This window comes from Passer montanus, unplaced genomic scaffold, assembly GCF_014805655.1.
Source record: "Passer montanus isolate IOZ18808 unplaced genomic scaffold, ASM1480565v1 scaffold132, whole genome shotgun sequence".
Classification (NCBI taxonomy): Eukaryota; Metazoa; Chordata; class Aves; order Passeriformes; family Passeridae; genus Passer; species Passer montanus.
The window spans coordinates 436,563-452,263 of NW_024360055.1; the positions used below are offsets into that span (position 1 = coordinate 436,563).

The 15,701-nt window shown below is 48.1% G+C and overlaps 1 protein-coding gene across 1 annotated transcript; it reads right to left on the bottom strand.

The window, feature by feature from the left end:
- Window positions 1–842: 842 nt before the first annotated feature.
- LOC120497664 (polymeric immunoglobulin receptor-like) lies at window positions 843–12,112 on the bottom strand. Its single transcript, XM_039699427.1, is given in 9 exon segments — window positions 843–1,438; window positions 2,244–2,302; window positions 2,428–2,570; window positions 4,026–4,524; window positions 4,880–5,203; window positions 5,797–6,120; window positions 6,906–7,235; window positions 8,322–8,417; window positions 11,970–12,112. Coding segments are annotated over 8 exon segments (1,887 nt in total). The 5' UTR covers window positions 8,404–8,417; window positions 11,970–12,112; the 3' UTR covers window positions 843–1,312.
- Between the last annotated feature and the right edge of the window lie 3,589 nt (window positions 12,113–15,701).

The following is a 15,701-nucleotide window of genomic DNA, read 5'->3' on the forward strand; positions in this document are numbered from 1 at the left end:
CACAATGCTCCTTCTGCTGTCCCGGTCCCAGCACGGATCTGTCCCAGTCCTTTTCACGGATCTGTCCCGGCCCCCTCACGGATCTGACCCGGTCCCTCACGGACCTGTTCCAGCCCCCTCACGGACCTGTCCCGGCCCCCTGTCCTGGTCCCTCACGGATCTGTCCTGCCTCCTTCACGGACCTGTCCCGGTCCCTCACGGACCTCTCCCGGTCCTTTTCACAGATCTGTCCCGGTCCCTTTTACGGACCTGTCCCGGCCCCTCACGGACCTGTCTCGGCCCTTCACGGACCCATCCTGGCCCCTCACGGACCTTTCCTGCGTCCTTCACGGACCTATCCCACCCCTTCACGGATCTGTCCCGGTCCCTTTCACGGACCTGTCCTGGCCCTTCAATGGACCTGTCTCGGCCCTTCACGGACCTGACCCGGCCCCTCCCCGCCTTTCCCGAGACCCAAACCCCTTCCCACGGCGCTGCTGAGGGGATGCAGCCCTGGGGAGGGGCAGGTGAGCCCTGGCCTCCCTTTGAGGGCTGGCAGGAAGGTGCAATGTGGATGTGAGAGCTGGTGAGCAGGAGGGAGATGCTGCCCTGCTCATCCCAGCACCGAAAATCCACAGTTCAGGAATTATTTGTGTTTCACCCTCAGCGAAATTCTGCAACCCACAGTTCAGGAATAATTTGTGTTTATCCTCAATGAAATTCAGTGTCGGCCATATAACCCAGCCTGCCATTGTCACCTCTTCCTGCACTGTTTTATCTGTGGAATTTCAGCTTTTCCCACCCTTTCTGTGCCTCTCTGGGTGGGCTCTCCTGTGATATCCCACAGACGCTGAGTGCCCCAGTCTGCTGAAAGCCACTGGATTCTTTATTGCCCGTGCACACAAACGCTCCAGACGCATCTGGCCTGCAGGTGCTGCCCTCAGGTCAGGAAAGCTCAGAGGAACCAAAAGCTGTCAAATCAGATGCTATTCTAAAGGGTTTTCCAGCTGCCTTTAAAAGAAAATGGGAATTTTTTTCCCTTTTTTTTTTTTCACAATGCTCCTTCTGGCCTGTGAGAGCTCAGTGTAGGAACTGGGGCTGCTGGTGGGATGAGTCCCTCAAATTCCCGCTGTTTCCAAGCCCAACCTTCTCACTCAGACCTGCACTTCCAGCCCCCCTTGGCATCAAACCATTCCTCCTAAATCACCACTCGAAGCTGAATTTAAGCAAAAAACAGGTCAAGCTATAGCAAATTGTGGGAGAAATGAACAGAGTTGTTTGCTGACACTGTGATCCTCGAGGCAGAGCCAGACCCAGGCGGTGCCACCTCCCCTCAGACGCGGTCCTGGGGTGGGGACAGGTCCAGGGCAGCGCTGTCCCCCCCGGAGCAACCCTGGGCGATGCTGCTGGAGGTGGCGAGGAAGGAGGAGTAGGCGAGGTCAGCGTCCTCCTTGGAGCTCTGGGAAGGACAGGAGGACACAGTCAGGAGATGGGGATGGGCAGCACTTTGTGGATATCCCAGGATAACACGGGGACACTGCAGGAGTGGGGTAATCCAGCGGCTCACACTGGTGCTGATGTGAGCATCAACCCCGAAAGCTTTTAGGTTTGGGATTCCTTGGCAAGCTTGCCCCTGGGTGTTGGCATCCAGCTCCCCCTTTACTGGTGTCCTGACAGTTTCCTTGATTGCTCCAGTTCAGCTGCTGGCACTTCCAACACCCACACCTCTCCTGTTGGTAGGGACTTTGAAAAGCACAGGCTTGAATCTGGCACCTGCAGCCACTGACAAATGGGGCCACTGCACCATGATCTTACCCAAGGGGAGAGGAGGGGAGGCACAGAAAACTGGGGAAAGGCAGAGATGACAGCAAATCTCAGCTCTTGCAGTGGCAGAGCCCTCCCTGCCTCCCTGTGTCCCCTGAACCACTGAGAAGTGGGATGTGATAGTTTCCAGCCATCTGTTTATCCCAGTGATTTGTATCTCTGGTAACAAGCCCAACCTTCCTGATGCTGCCTGGGGCTGCCTTGGTTTATTTCTTGAAGCAGAGTGGCTGCTGTTAATGTCTCTGCTAAAACAGGGAGTGAGGACAGGAGTGAGACCCCCCCACCCACAGGGCCTGATCTCAGCAGGGGCTGGATCTGGGTAAAATGGAGAGCCCCTGGATATAAATAAAGCCCCTGGGTGGAGACAACCCCTTTGGGACAGACTGCAGGGCTGTGGCCACATCTCCCAGGGCTGTGGCCTCTCTCCTGCCTCCCCTTACCCTTTTTGCCTTCGTTGTGTTGGCAGCACTTTCTGGAGTGTCCGTGGTGGTGATGAACTCTGCAGGGGGAGAAAAGAAGTGTTGGGGAGGGGGCAGAGGCTTGCAGGTGTTTCTGTGGCTTTTGTGGGGCATTTCAGCAAGGAAGGGCTGCCCCTGACCCTGGGGCTGGGCTGGGCTCACTCACCGTCCCCTCCCATGGCAGTCTCCTGGCTCTCCTTCACGCTGTTGCTGGCACTGAAGTCCCTCACGCTCTCAAAGTCTGACATGCTGATGTTGGTCCTGTAGCTCCCCACGGACACCAGGTCTGGTGAGAAGGAGGAGGAAAATCTCTCAGGTCTTGCTCAGAGTGGGTGGGAGCACATGAAGAGCCAAACCCTCTGTGCCAGGTGATGCTGTGGCACAAGGGGCAAAGCCCACGGAGGGCTGGGCTCTGTCCCAGCCTGGACACTCTGGGAGCTGGAGCTCTCTGGATGGGTCACAGGAGGAGCAGGGGATTGGAGATCTCTGTATGGGTCAGAGCAGGGGGTTGGAGCTCCCTGGATGGGGCAGTGTGAGGAGCAGTGGGTTGGAGCTCTCTGGATGGGGCAGTGTGAGGAGCAGTGGGTTGGAGCTCTCTGGATGGGGCAGTGTGAGGAGCAGTGGGTTGGAGCTCTCTGGATGGGGCAGTGTGAGGAGCAGTGGGTTGGAGCTCTCTGGATGGGGCAGTGTGAGGAGCAGTGGGTTGGAGCTCTCTGGATGGGGCAGTGTGAGGAGCAGTGGGTTGGAGCTCTCTGGATGGGGCAGTGTGAGGAGCAGTGGGTTGGAGCTCTCTGGATGGGGCAGTGTGAGGAGCAGTGGGTTGGAGCTCTCTGGATGGGTCAGTGTGAGGAGCAGGGACCTTTCTGCCTGTTCTGGTGTGGTACCAGGAGAGCAGCTCAGCCCAGCACCTTCAGCTCAATGCTGCTGCTGTTTCTTGAGAGCCCAGACAGGCAGGGACTCACCCAAAGCTGAGACTAAGCCCCTTGCTGTTGGTGTCAGCCTCTCCTGCTCCTTCCTGGCTTCATGTTTACTAAGATAAGTTCCCTGCAGCAAGATCTGTCAACTTCACCTGAAAGGTGCCAGATGCTGCCTAAACTAAATAAATATATTATAAAATAAATAAAATACTATTCTAGAATATTACAATAATATATTATTATAAATAATAATAATCAGTAATTATTATTCAATTATAATATAATAATTATTGAATAATATTATTCAATAATATAATAATACATATATAATTAAATACAAAACAAAATAAATATATTGTAAAATAAATAAAATAATGTTAGAAAATAATATATTATCTATTATGTTATTATTAAATAATAACAATAATTATTATTAAATATTAACACAATAATACTTACATATAATTATAAAAGTATACATTATTAATTATAATTATTTATTATGCAATTATAAGTTATTTATTAGAATTAATTCTATAATGATAATATTATATAATATTATCATTATATTATAAATTTATCATAATATTCTATAATTAATAGAATAATATATTATTATATTATATTATATATATTATATTATATATTATATATTTTATATTATATATTATATATTATATATTATATATTATTAATATAATAATATATAATTATAATAATTATAGATAATACTATTTATCAACAATGAAAATAAATATTATAAAATAAAATATTACATTGTAATAGGAACAATTAATCAGCACTGGGCTAAAAGTAAAATTGCTGTGGAAAGAGGCGAGTTTTAGACTGAAAGAGCTTTGTTACGGCTGGGAAGTCAGAACTCGAGAGGCAAAACCCCCGAAGGCGAGCCGTGCGAAGCAGGGCGCTGCTGGCCCCTGGCTGCGGGGTGCCAGCGCTTCTCCTTCGAGCTGCTGCAGCCTAGCGGTGATGGGGAGCGCCCCGCGGCACAGGGCCAGCCTGCGCGGACTCACCTGCGCTCACCCGCAGCTCCACGGCCATGGTTTCCCCGAAGAGCCCGTTGCGCTTCACCCCGCACCAGTACCAGCCTGCATCCTCCGCGGCCAGCGGGCCCAGGCTCAGCACCGCCGTCCTGCTGGAGCGGTCACAGGAGTCTCCCGGCTCCGGCAGCCCCTGCTGCTGCGCTGGCAGCATGGCACAGCCCGTGTTGTCCCACCTGCACCAGTACTTCTCGAAGGAGTAGTACTTGCAGGGGTAGCAGCAGGTTAAATTCACCCGCGAGCCCGCCTGTGCCTCCACGATGTTCTTTCCCGTCAGTGCAGGTTCTCCTGCGAGGGCAAACAGGACATCAGGGCTGCTGGGAGAGGTTTCAGGGGTGGGGGAGGCAGGCAGCAGGTGGTGGTGCTGCTGGGGATGGAGCCAGGAGGGAAAGTGCTCCTTGTGTTGCTAAATTAACATTAGAGATGCTGTTTATTGTTCTGTTCTTGCAAGGCTTAAGAAATATTTCATGAGAATTTTCTGCGAATGCATTCCCACAAAACTGAAATTTCTGTCTCAGTTTTAAAGCTGCTGGAGTGAGTTCAGCCTTGGAGCTCCTGTCTCTCCCCAAAAAGCCACACTGCTCACTTGGGGTGGGTCTGTACCTCCTGAGCAGGCAGAGAGCTGCCAGGGCACGGCTCTTACCTGGTACAACCGTCAGTTCTGTTGATGATTGCAGATCCCTCAGCTCATTTGACATGCACCAGTAACTGCCGTTGTCCTTCTCCTGCAGCTGGTTCAGGATGATGGTGACAGTTTTGTTTTCGGGGTTCTCAAACATGGCCACTCTTCCTTCATAGGTCCTCTTCACATTCCCAATGTTGTCTATGATCATGTCACAGCCCCTGCCTCTCCGCTTGCACCAGAACCTCGTGGAGGAATTTATTAGAGGGTCATAGAGGCACTCGAAGCTTGCTGAACTTCCATTCTTTGCAGTTATCTCGGTCTTTAGGTGAGGGAAATTTTTGTCTGTTGGTGAGAATGAAATGAGCAGTTATAAGAGTCTCACTTGTGTCCATGGGGCATCCTCCCAAGAAAATCAACATTATCAGATCAAACAAAGCTGCTATGGCTAAGGGAGGGTCAGGCAAAGCTCAGGGGTGCACACATCAGGAGATTGTCCTGGCACTGGTGGGAATTCATCCTAAAGGGTTGGTCAGGTCTTGCTTTTTCCCAAATTCACTGAGCGTTGTTGGCTTTGTGGACAGATATTCCAAAGCTTTGTTCCCTTTGCTAGAGGGACCATCTACAGTTGTCAGTTTGAGATTTAAGGAACTGGGGGCTTCAAGAGACAGCTTGCTTGCATCAGATTGGGGGGGTGGAATTTGTCTCCTGAAGTTTTGGGCTGGGGAACAGAGCTATCCACTTCTGGGAAGGTGAAGTTTGGACACAACCTTCATTTAGTGATGATTTAGTACATTACAGGTGGCTAAATGAATAGAAATAAGTATGTAGATGAGAGAATGGGATAATAGCAAAGAGAAATTCAAGTTCTTGCTAAATAAAGTGAAACTGCTGGTGATGCTTCTGAAAAGCAGGAGAGAGAAAGGGAAAGAGCTCACCCTCGTAGATGAACACGTCCAGTTCCTTGCTTGTGTTGTCCTTGCCATATTCACCAACCCCACAGTAGTACAAGCCTGCATCCTCCCAGTCCATCTGAGTCATGGTGACACGGAACGAGCCTGCAGGGTCCTCATGAGTCAGCTGAACTCTCGCTGGGATATCTTCCTCCTGATGGGTGTTAATAATGTTCCGGCAGCCCTCCTTCTCCTTCTTGCACAGGTATCTCCTCATGGCGGCGGTGTCCTTCCCAAAGCCGCAGGTCACGGTCCACGTGCTGCGGAGCTTCACGTAGAAGAGCTCAGGTGCCTCAGGAACAGGTGGGGCTGTGCACAGAGACACACAGGGGCTGAAATGAACCCTCCCCGAAAGCACCTGCAGCTCTCACACACCGGGCAGGCCAGAGGTGGAGTCTTGTTTAAGAGGGAGAGGGGGAAAAACTCAAAGAAAATGGTATTTTAGGAAATATATTGGCAAAAAACCCAAGAAATGGTGTTTTGGGGAATCCTAATATTGGTAAAATACCAAGAAAATTGTATTTGAGGGAGACCTAATATTGGTAAAATATCAAGAAAATGGTATTTGAGGGAGTCCCAAGGGTGTAATTACTTAGGTTTAAGAGGGAGAGAGGGAAAAACTCAAAGAAAATGGTGTTTGAGGGAGTCCTAATATTGGTAAAAGACCAAGAAAATGGTGTTTGGGGGAGTCCTAATATTGGTAGAATACCAAGAAAATGGTGTTTGGGGAAGTCATAATATTGGTAAAAGACCAAGAAAATGGTGTTTGAGAAAGTCCTAGTATTGGTAAAATATCAAGAAAATGGTAATTGGGGGAGTCTTAATATTGGTAAAATATCAAGAAAATGGTGTTTGAGGGAGTCCTAATATTGGTAAAAGACCAAGAAAATGGTATTTGGGGGAGTCCTAATATTGATGAAAGACCAAGAAAATGGTGTTTGAGGGAGTCCTAATATTGGTAAAAGACCAAGAAAATGGTATTTGGGGGAGTCCTAATATTGGTAAAAGACCAAGAAAATGGTATTTGGGGGAGTCCTAATTTTGGTAAAAGACCAAGGAAATGGTGTTTTAGGGAATCCCAAAGTTGTAATTACCTTCAGCAACACTGAGAGTGACTCTGTAGGAGAGCCCTCTGCCATTGACCCCCATGCCACACTGGAAGGTGCCAGCATCCTTCAGCTCCAGCGCTGAGATGTTGACCAGGAAATGTTCTGCCTCGGGGTGGTCAGTGAGGGCGATTCTGCCCTGGTAGCCGGGAGCCACGTAGTCAGTGGACACCACGGTGAGGCAGCTGGAGCCCTTCTGCTTGCACCAGTATTTCCTGTCGTGTCTGTTCATCGGGGTGGGTGGGTAGAAGCATTTCACGGTGACCGAGCCGCCCAGCACGCCGTGCACCTCCCGGGGGCCGAACACGGGGCTGGAGACTGCGGGGAGAACAGGCTGGGGTCAGTGCTCTGTGTGCCCCAGGGCTCTGTATGCCACCAGGGGCCCACGTCTCGTAGCAGTGAGGGGCACCCGCGAGATAAAAGTCTTCCCCATGGTGCCTTCAGATTTTAGCTTTTATATTTTTCAGATCCTGTACTGCATTAGTGTAGAGCTCTGAAGTGCATATTGAGTGTTAGAAGCTCTCTTCACATTTTGGCCAGACAAAAATCCCTCTGGGCCTGCAGCTCAAGGACGCCCTCTGCCTCAGGCCCCAAAAGTATAAACAAGAGTGAGTTTTGAGGGAGCAAACTGGGGGTATCTGCCTTCAATACCCGAAGGTGGAATTGCAGAATGTGCAAATGGACCAAACTTATTTCACTCTGAGAAAGTCATAACCATTGTCCATTTTGGGTGTAGCCACGTGGGAGGCTTCGTCTGCCCTCAACGTACCTGAAGGCCCTTCATTAAATACATCCACTTTTAACTTTTTAACTTTTTGTCCGGCCTCTGTTTTGAGAAACTCAAAAAGATGTTTTTGAGAAACATTGTCCATTTTGGGTGTAGCCTTGTGGGAGGCTTCATCTGCCCTCAATGTACCTGAAGGCCCTTCATTAAATACATCCACTTTTATCTTTTTAACTTTTTGTCTGGCCTCTCTTTCGAGAAACTCAAAAAGCTGGTTTTGGGAAATATTGTTCATTTTGGGTGTAGCTTTGTGGGAGGCTTCATCTGCCCTCAACATACCTGAAGGCCCTTCATTAAATACATCCACTTTTATCTTTTTAACTTTTTGTCTGGCCTCTTTGTTAAAAACATCCACCTTTATATTTTTAACTTTTTGTCTGGCCTCTGTTTCAAGAAACTCATGACCATCATCCATTTTGGGTGTAGCCTTGTGCGAGGCTTCATCTGCCCTCAATGTACCTGAAGGCCCTTCATTAAATACATCCACTTTTATCTTTTTATCTTTATCTTTATCTTTTCAAGCCTGCTGTCGGCGTCACCCAGACCCCCCTCCTCCCTTCCCAGTGCCACGTCTGGTCCCTGGGCACCCCAAAACCTGCGCCCAGGCAGGTGACACTCACTGGCTGCCTTGGGGAGGTGTCTGCTTCTTGCAGACCCAGCTGGGACCAAGGCGAGCAGGAGAAGGAACGCCAGTAAAGTCATTTTTCTTGCATTCCCTGGAAAAGACGTGGAAGATATTGAACAATCACATTTGCAAAATGTTGATCATCTAATAATCTTCATGCTTGGAGGATATGAGGGTCGTGGCTACGTGAAATAGAGAGAAATATTTTCATATTTTTAATTGCTTCTGTTGAGGAATTGGATGGGGAAAAGAGAGTTAATAATATTTCTGTTCTTGCCTGGGCTGCTGCACAGGAACAGGAACCATGGATCTCATTCCAGCATCCCAATATTCCCTCTGTCACAGAATTCCTGGCTGGAGCCTTTATTTAGTGACCTTTTGTTTCTCTGGTCTCTCCAAGGACACACAAAAGAGAAAAAGGATGATATTTTCACCTCTGCTTTTTAATTCTTTCCTCAGCTGCTGAGGAATTGAGTGAGCTCTGCTCCTCCAAAAATCAGATTTTATATGCATTTCCTGAGCACACCTCTTGATCCGCCTGCCTGTTCCAAGTTCATAGAAGGCACCTACAGGAGCTGATGAGAGGTGCCAAGGAAAACCCTTATAAACAATCAGAGGAATTTGATTTCAGGGCATCAAGTGACACAATTTTATTAAGGGTAATTCCCGGCAGGAGAAAAAAGCTTTTATTTCCCTGTTAAGATGAAAGGTGTTCTGTTGTGCCTCTTCCTTGTATTGTGATTTCTCCTTGCTCAATGGCCACTTGTCCATGGCTAATAATTAACTCACTGAGCATGAAAAATTCTCTTTCAAACACATCCCAGAAGTAGCCAGCAAGGCAAACATAACAAATTCTGCACAAAGCAAACAACGTGGCACAAAGAGGGCCTTGATGTTTGCCCCTGGCTGACAGCAGCTCCTCTGCCTGATGGTCACCTCACTGCCCCCCAGCCTGTGCTGCAAGCAGGCCCCAGCTCAGCCTTGCCTGTTTGGGCAAAGTTGAAATAACCTCTTATTCTCATTTCTTCTAAAAGTTCAGCTGGTTTTGGGGTACAGCCCACGTTGTTCTGTCAGGTCTGGCAGGGTTACCAAGATCTGTGCCCACCCAAACCAGTGGCTCCTGTGCTCTTGCACCACCAAAACCTACAGCTCTGAACTGTCTCCAGCCCTGTTTTCTCAGATGCTCTTAAAATGTAAATGGGAAAATTGCAACAGAATGACCTTTCCTCTTGCTTTCCAAATGAGGACAGATAATTTGGTTGTTGTTGTTGTTGTTGTTGTTGTCTTCGTGCGGTTCTGAGAAGGAATAACACTTTCTGTTTTGATTTCGTGCTGGGCTCTAAAGCTCGCTGCAGCTCCACTGGGTGACAAGGACATTTTAGTGCTGTGTGTAAAGCCCTGGGGAGGGCAGAGCCCCCTCCCAGGCCCTCTTTAGAGATGTGATTTTAGTGTCTTTACCCTTAAAAATGGCTGATGGTCATTTCCAGGACACTTCTCTGGACGTGGGTTGGGACCATCACTTTCCTCTCCAGTGTCATTTTATGCCTAAATTTTGATATTTTCCATGTTTCCAGCAGCAGTGCTCTCTGGCCATGCTGGCTTTTCCAAATCTCCTCCATTACAAGACTTTCCCCATGTTTCTGCTGTGCTTTTGGGATTCTGTCAGTCCTGGGGACAATCTTCAGATTTATGATGATTTGGGAGAGACCAGGACCTGACCCCCAAGTTGTGCAAACCTGAGCCAGCAGCTGCTCTGTTTGGGTATGGAACACCAGAGTCCAATTCCCAAATTCTGCTGAATTCCTGCTGCAGGGATTGCCAGGGATCAGCCCAGTCCAGCCCATTAGATATTAACTATTGCTCCTGACAATGACCAGTGTCAAGGCCGTGCCATGGCATTGACAAAACACGAAGGTTTAATTGTGACATTTGTCACTCCAGCCTGGGATCCTTTCTGGCTTTTTGTTTGCTCCTATTCAAATAGTTGAGAAATAACAACAGAGATATAATATATTGCATATATTCTATATATTTTATATATAGGTAATATTTTGCCCCTCAAATCCTTTTCACCCATGGGGAAGGTGTGCAGATGCAAATTGTTGTAGAGAGAGTTGTGCTGTGAGGAGGTGCTGGAGGCTTCTGTGCCCAGAAAAAGGGCACAGAAACAAATTTCATTTGGATTATTCACATCTTCAACTGCCCATCAAGGTCACTGCTGATCTTGCCTTGCTATGGGTTTTATTTGCTGCCATGGTTTTATTTGCTGGAATGGGGAAAAGCCACTAAACCACCCCATTTCCATGGGGTTAAGAATGAGCAATCAACTTCCAGATATAAAATCAAGCTGACCCAAACACGTTCAGAAAACAAACTTTTCCAGTTCCAAGCAGATGCCTCCTTTACAATATTGAGAGAATAAATAAGAGGGGCTCGTTTGGTGGTGCAGTGAGCAGAAACACTTAGGTAGAACTTGCTGAAGATTATCAGGATTAACCAAGAATCAGCAGTTTTTAGGAACGCCTGCAGTGCTTGGGACCCTCTGAACTAAGAATCGTTTGTGTCAGTTAAAATATGAGCAATTTATTTCAGAAAAGAAATAAAATAGAATAAACAGCCAGCTCTCATGGCAATGACTGCAATCCCAGCTGAGGTTGTGCTGCTGGCCAATTTTATGTTCCTTTCAGCTGTTGGATCCACTCTACAATAACCTGGGACTGATTTTTTGTTCCTTTCAGATCCTCCATACACCCACTTGTTGCTTTTCAGATCAGACCTTCATGGTTCATTTGTTTCTTGGGCTGGAAAGTGAAACCAGCTTCAGCACTAGTAAATTATTTTCGTTTAATTCTCTACCACCTGCAAGGAGGAGGAACATCCTATGGCCCAAGAGCACACGTCCACCTCAGTCTGGAGGGATGGATGGTGCCACTGTGGGTTCATTAACAATTGAAATTAGGCGATGTTTATTTGCACTTCAGAAATCTATTAAATCTATAGGAATGTTCCCTTTGCAGAGTAGGAATTCAGGTGTGTAGGACGCACAACTTCACAGGTCTGAGTGGGACAGAGCTCTGCCAGGCTCCTCTGATTTCGCTTTTAGGACACCACATCCAGTCCATCCATTTAAGCTTCAGGTTCTACTTATCCTCCTGTAACTGTGCAAACTTCTCAGAGAGCTTCCAAAGCAGCTACTTTAGGACACAACTGCAACAATTCTCCTAAAATTTCAAAATGTGCCTGTTGGGGTTCAAAAGCCAGTAATGACCTGAGGCTGAGTCGCAAAATTTAGATTACTACAGCAATAATTACTGACTTTTCTTTCCTATGTTAAAACTTAATGCAAATATTGTAGTGATAATTAATGTTGGTTGGTTTTTTTCTTCCAGAAATTGAATATTAAAAATCTGCTGCAGAGAAGAAACCATAACTGCCATAAGCCTGTTCCTATGGTTCTTTCAGAAGACATCAGCCTCCCACCAGTGAGCTCTGAACATGAAATGGCTCCAAATTGCTGCGTCCCTCCCGTGTGAGGAAGGCTCCTCAAAAGTGGCTCAAGACTCGTGTTCTTCTCCTTCCCCATCCCAGCACGGCCCTACAGAAGGTTGTGCACTCCCAAAGATGCCAAAGCAGCATTACTTACACTCCAGGCTCCTCCTGGCACTTCTCTCTTTCCCTCTCAGGCTGACCCTCGAGCTGCTGTGAGTGTCCTGTGTCCCCGTGGGGCTGTGGCAGTGCCAACCTGCTTTAAATACTCCCTGCACCTTTAGCCCTGTGTTTCCACCTGTTGTGCCTTAAAGGAACAACATCCAGCAGTGCTGCCAGGTGAGCTCTGCCCTCTTGGGGCTGGGAGCCAAAGCCCAGCCAAAGACCAGCCAAAGACTAGACATTGCCCTGACAAAGCCCAGCCACTGCCCAGCCAAAGCCCAGCCAAACCCAGCCACTGTCCAGCCACTGCCCAGCCAAACCCAGCCTCTGCCCAGTCAAAGCCCAGCCAAACCCAGCCACTGCCCAGCCAAAGCCCAGCCAAAGCCCCAGCCAAACCCAGCCTCTGCCCAGCCAAACCCAGCCACTGCCCAGCCAAAGCCCAGCCAAAGACCAGCCAAAACCCAGCCACTGCCCAGCCAAAGCCCAGCCAAAGCCCAGCCTCTGCCCAGTCACTGCCCAGCCAAAGCCCAGCCAAAGCCCGCCACTGCCCAGTCAAAGCCCAGACATTGCCCTGACAAAGCCCAGCCACTGCCCAGCCTATGCCCAGCCACTGCCCAGCCCATGTCCAGCCCACGCCCGGCCAATGCCCAGCCCAGCTCTGCTGTCCCTCCAGGGTGTCCCCTCTGATCACAGCCACCCCAGGGCTGGGGGGCTCCCAGGAAAGGCCCAAGGTTCCTCCTCCTCCTCTGGGAAGGAGCTTGGTGGCTCTTTGGGGTCAAGGGCATGAAGAGTCTTTTGGGTACCTCTGTGCCAGCTTTTTGCCCAGGCAGGACCCGAGCAGCCAAGGCAGCTGTGATTCCTTGCTCTGCCTTGTTTTAATGATGCAGAAGCAGGAATTCCTTCTGACTGGGCAGTCACTTGGAGCTTTTCTCACCCACTCAGTGAAAACTGATGTGTTTGAAGAGGGTGGCAGCTCCTGTAGTGCCTGGGAGCTGCAAGAGCCTGACCCAGAATTGGGATCTTCAACAGATTTATCAGATCCTAAAGCCAGCCCTGGAAGTACCTTTTATTTAGCTGAGGGTGTTGAGCTCCATTTCTTCTGTGATTGTGCAGCTTTTGGGGTGAGGAAGGATCTTTTGGGGTGAGGAAGGAGCTCTTGGGGAAAGGAAGGATCTTTTGGGGTGAGGAAGGAGCTCTTGGGGTGAGGAAGGATCTTTTGGGGTGAGGAAGGAGTTGTTAGGGCAAGGAAGGATCTTTTGGGGTGAGGAAGGAGCTCTTGGGGCGAAGAAGGATCTTTTGGGGTGAGGAAGGAGTTTTATGGGGTGAGAAAGGATCTTTTGGGGCGAGGAAGGAGCTCTTGGCTGTGGCTGTGCTTGGTGGGGATCATGGACTGAGGGAGCAGCCACCTCTCCTCGATGGGAACAAACCCTGATCCCCTCCAAGCTTCCCACCAGTGCTGCTTCCCTGGGCATTCCAAACATTCCCCAGGTCATGCTGGCATGACTTTTTTTGCCTCGTGGCCACCACTTGTGCTGGCTGGACCACGGTGGACACAGCTGTGTTTGCTCTCCTGGAGCTCCCACTCTCCCAGGCACGGATCCCTCAGGATCAGCTTCCCTGCTGGACCCTGCAGAGGGATGGAAATGTGCTTTTAACACCTTGCAGAAGAAGGTGGGATGGTCTGGGCAGAGGAAAACCTGGCAGAAATATGAGAACCTCTACCTGCTGCTGCATTTCAAGGAGAAAAAAATTAATCCAAGGTGAATGCAGAATTTTTTTTTAAACCAAACCCCCCTTTTCACCCTCAAGGTTTCCAGTAAAACCAACCCCTTGCCTCATGCAAATATATTTGAAATGTGTTTCCTTGCTTTAGCACACGAGGAAGCGTTTCCCTGCCAAGTCCCAGGTTCCAAAGCATTTTGGCATCTCCAGAAAACAAACAACCTTCGGATTGCTTTTATTTGGGGAGTGCAGATTGCAGCATGAGCCCCGATCTGAGCGTGAAACCAACGCTGCTGCTCGGGGCTGGGCTGTGCTTGGGCTGGATTTCAGCTGGGTCTGCAGCTGTGGATGTCCCTGCAGGAGAGGTGAAGGAAAAACAGCACTTTGGGAACATTGGTGTCTGAGAAACTGAAACAAAACGTGGTTTATGTGCTGGAAAATGACTCTGTGGATCAAGATTTTTTAAAAATAACACAAAAAATCCTTATTTTTTTGAGCAGACGGATTCTTTCCAATTCTGTGATTCTCTGATATGAGCAACCCTGAAGCAACAAAGGTCCTTCCTTCCCTACCCCTCTCCAGTTTTACCTTTCCCTCAGAGAAACAACCCACAAAGAGCTGGTTTCAGGGCGCTATTTTATTCTCTCTTCTGTAAAACACGGAGCAGTTTGGGCAGGGTGGGGGTTCAGCTCTCAGCAAAGAGGATTTGGGTTCTGAGGAGTTATGGGGGAGGTGTTGGGGGCTTGGCTTTCCACAGAGAAAATTCCCAGCTCGGGTACCCAGGGGCTTTCACAGAAGGTTCTGGCTCAAGTCTTCATCAGGCACCTTGAAAAGTAATTTTTCCCCATAGGATAACTGTAAAATAATGAAACACAAGAGAAGCTGTGATCTGAAATTGCCTCTTTCTGGTATTTGTAGAAGTAATTTCATAGGTATTTCTGGGTTTATGCCAAACTTGGTATTTAAAATTACATTTTAGGGAGTTTTGAGAAGAGAAAGGTGGAAAAACCCAGGTCAGAGGGGACTTCTGGAGTCAACTTCCTGCTGGGTTTACAGAATTATCCCAGGCTTACCCCAGCTCAGACAGCTGAGAAGGAAAGACACAAATAATTTCTGGGTTTTATTCTCCCTTTTAGGAGTTTTTCACAGAATATTGATAGTATAGTTGATTTGCAAGGTTTTAGTGGAAGTGTAATTTTTCTTTCTATTATTTATATTTAGGACCAGAAGACCCCTGTTGGCTGTGGGTGCATTGGAGTGAGAACATGAAATCACCAAATTTCTGAGCCACTATTCCACTAGTTTTTTTCAGTGGAGTCCTTCTCACTGGTACCAATTCCTCCAGATTAGATACAGTTTAAAATATTTTCTGAGATGATTTTTACAGGAGCTTTTCTCTAAAAAGCATCAACAATCTGAGACTCTTACATAGAAGCTGGTCATCCTGATAGTTCCAAGGATAGCAGAGATTGTCCTGCACAACAGAACAAAAGAGAATGACATGGTTGCAACACTGAGAACAATAATTACTTTTGTCTAATGCTGAGAAAGGAGATATGAAATCAGAATTTACTGAAAGAGGCAGGAAGCGAGATAACAGCTTTACTGCTTGCAATCAAAAATTATAATCGACCCTACAGTAAATATATAAACTTGATGTACGATTTAATCCAAGTCTTATGAAATCCATGCCTTAAGGTTTCTTGGGAAGTAGTAAAGGCAGGAGTTTGGCAGCAGAATGTGATTCTTGGGCTGTGGGTTGTGATTCCTGGACTGCAAACCTGCTTTTCCTTACTAAGCCACAAATCCCCTGCTTAAAATGTCAGTTTATTCTCTTTTATCAAGAGAGAGGACACTTACAGCGCCAGTTTCAGCAAACACCCACCTACATTTGCCTACAAAGCTCATCCTGAATTCCTGCTGCTCTCCTGGGCTCGGGTTCTCCTCCATCCTTTCCTCCTTGCCAGGGCTCAGCCCAGCACAGGCTAAAGCTGGCTCCAGGCTC